General features: G+C 52.1%; 1 protein-coding gene across 1 annotated transcript; it reads left to right on the top strand.

Annotated features, from left to right (window-relative positions):
* Positions 1–214: 214 nt before the first annotated feature.
* On the top strand, positions 215–803 carry Pmar_PMAR028326 (glutamate carboxypeptidase, putative; the record flags this gene model as incomplete). Its single annotated transcript, XM_002771681.1, has 5 exons — positions 215–243; positions 289–370; positions 420–491; positions 542–635; positions 686–803. Coding segments are annotated over 5 exons (395 nt in total), but the record flags the coding sequence as incomplete, so codon positions are not given.
* Positions 804–821: the final 18 nt, after the last annotated feature.

Below are 821 nucleotides of genomic sequence, written 5' to 3'. Positions count from 1 at the left end.
GATCGTATTAGGTACTCTGGCTTCCTCACCCTATCATCCGGTGACACCCCAGAATCTGTTGCCGTCACCATCGATCCCGTATAGGCCTCTCACGGTTCAGATGTAGTATCTTTAGGTTGAGCGTGTAAGATTCAAAAGAGGTTCGAATGATGTACACCTCAGGCAGCAAGATTTGACCTCAGCTGAGTGCGATGCAGTGGCCAGCGTACAGACGATGGCTGATGAGTGCGAGCTTGGGTTCAGGTGAGAGTCCGTGTCACCTCTGGTGTCACCACTCCAAGTGTTCAGAGACACCAATGAGAGCATCACTGCTGATCCTAGTAAGGACCTATACAAGGCGATGTATGAGTGGATCGACCTAAACCAAGATGTACCAGCCGGGGATCGAACCTGCGTGGTAATATGATACTTGGCTTCAGGTCTTTGTATCGAGATTGGCCGAAGCTGTTGCTATTCCCAGTGTCTCTGGCGACCCTACTTTACGCCCTAGGGTGAGCGGTGGAAATCTCGCTACGCCCTGGAGTATTTAGGTTCTTTTTAGGTTCTCCAAACGGTAGCTTGGGCGACTAAATGGTGTGAATCTCTTGGAGGGGTTACGGAGCCTGTTGATCTAGGTCTGCAGACTCTCCCTGATGGTGAGCTTCTCTCATCGTATCGCATACGTTACTGCTGTTCGAATGAGTAGGTAGCCGTATCGTTCGCCCTCCGGCCCTGTTCGCCACTTTCGAGTCGACCTTGCCTGGTGTCCCTACCTTGTGCGTGTATGGTCATCTAGACGTGCAGCCGGCTAGCAAGGAGGACGGGTGGGATACGGAACCGTT

Source organism: Perkinsus marinus, assembly GCF_000006405.1.
Source record: "Perkinsus marinus ATCC 50983 genomic scaffold scf_1104296962594, whole genome shotgun sequence".
NCBI lineage: Eukaryota > Perkinsozoa > Perkinsida > Perkinsidae > Perkinsus > Perkinsus marinus.
This window is presented reverse-complemented; position numbering and strand designations above follow the sequence as displayed.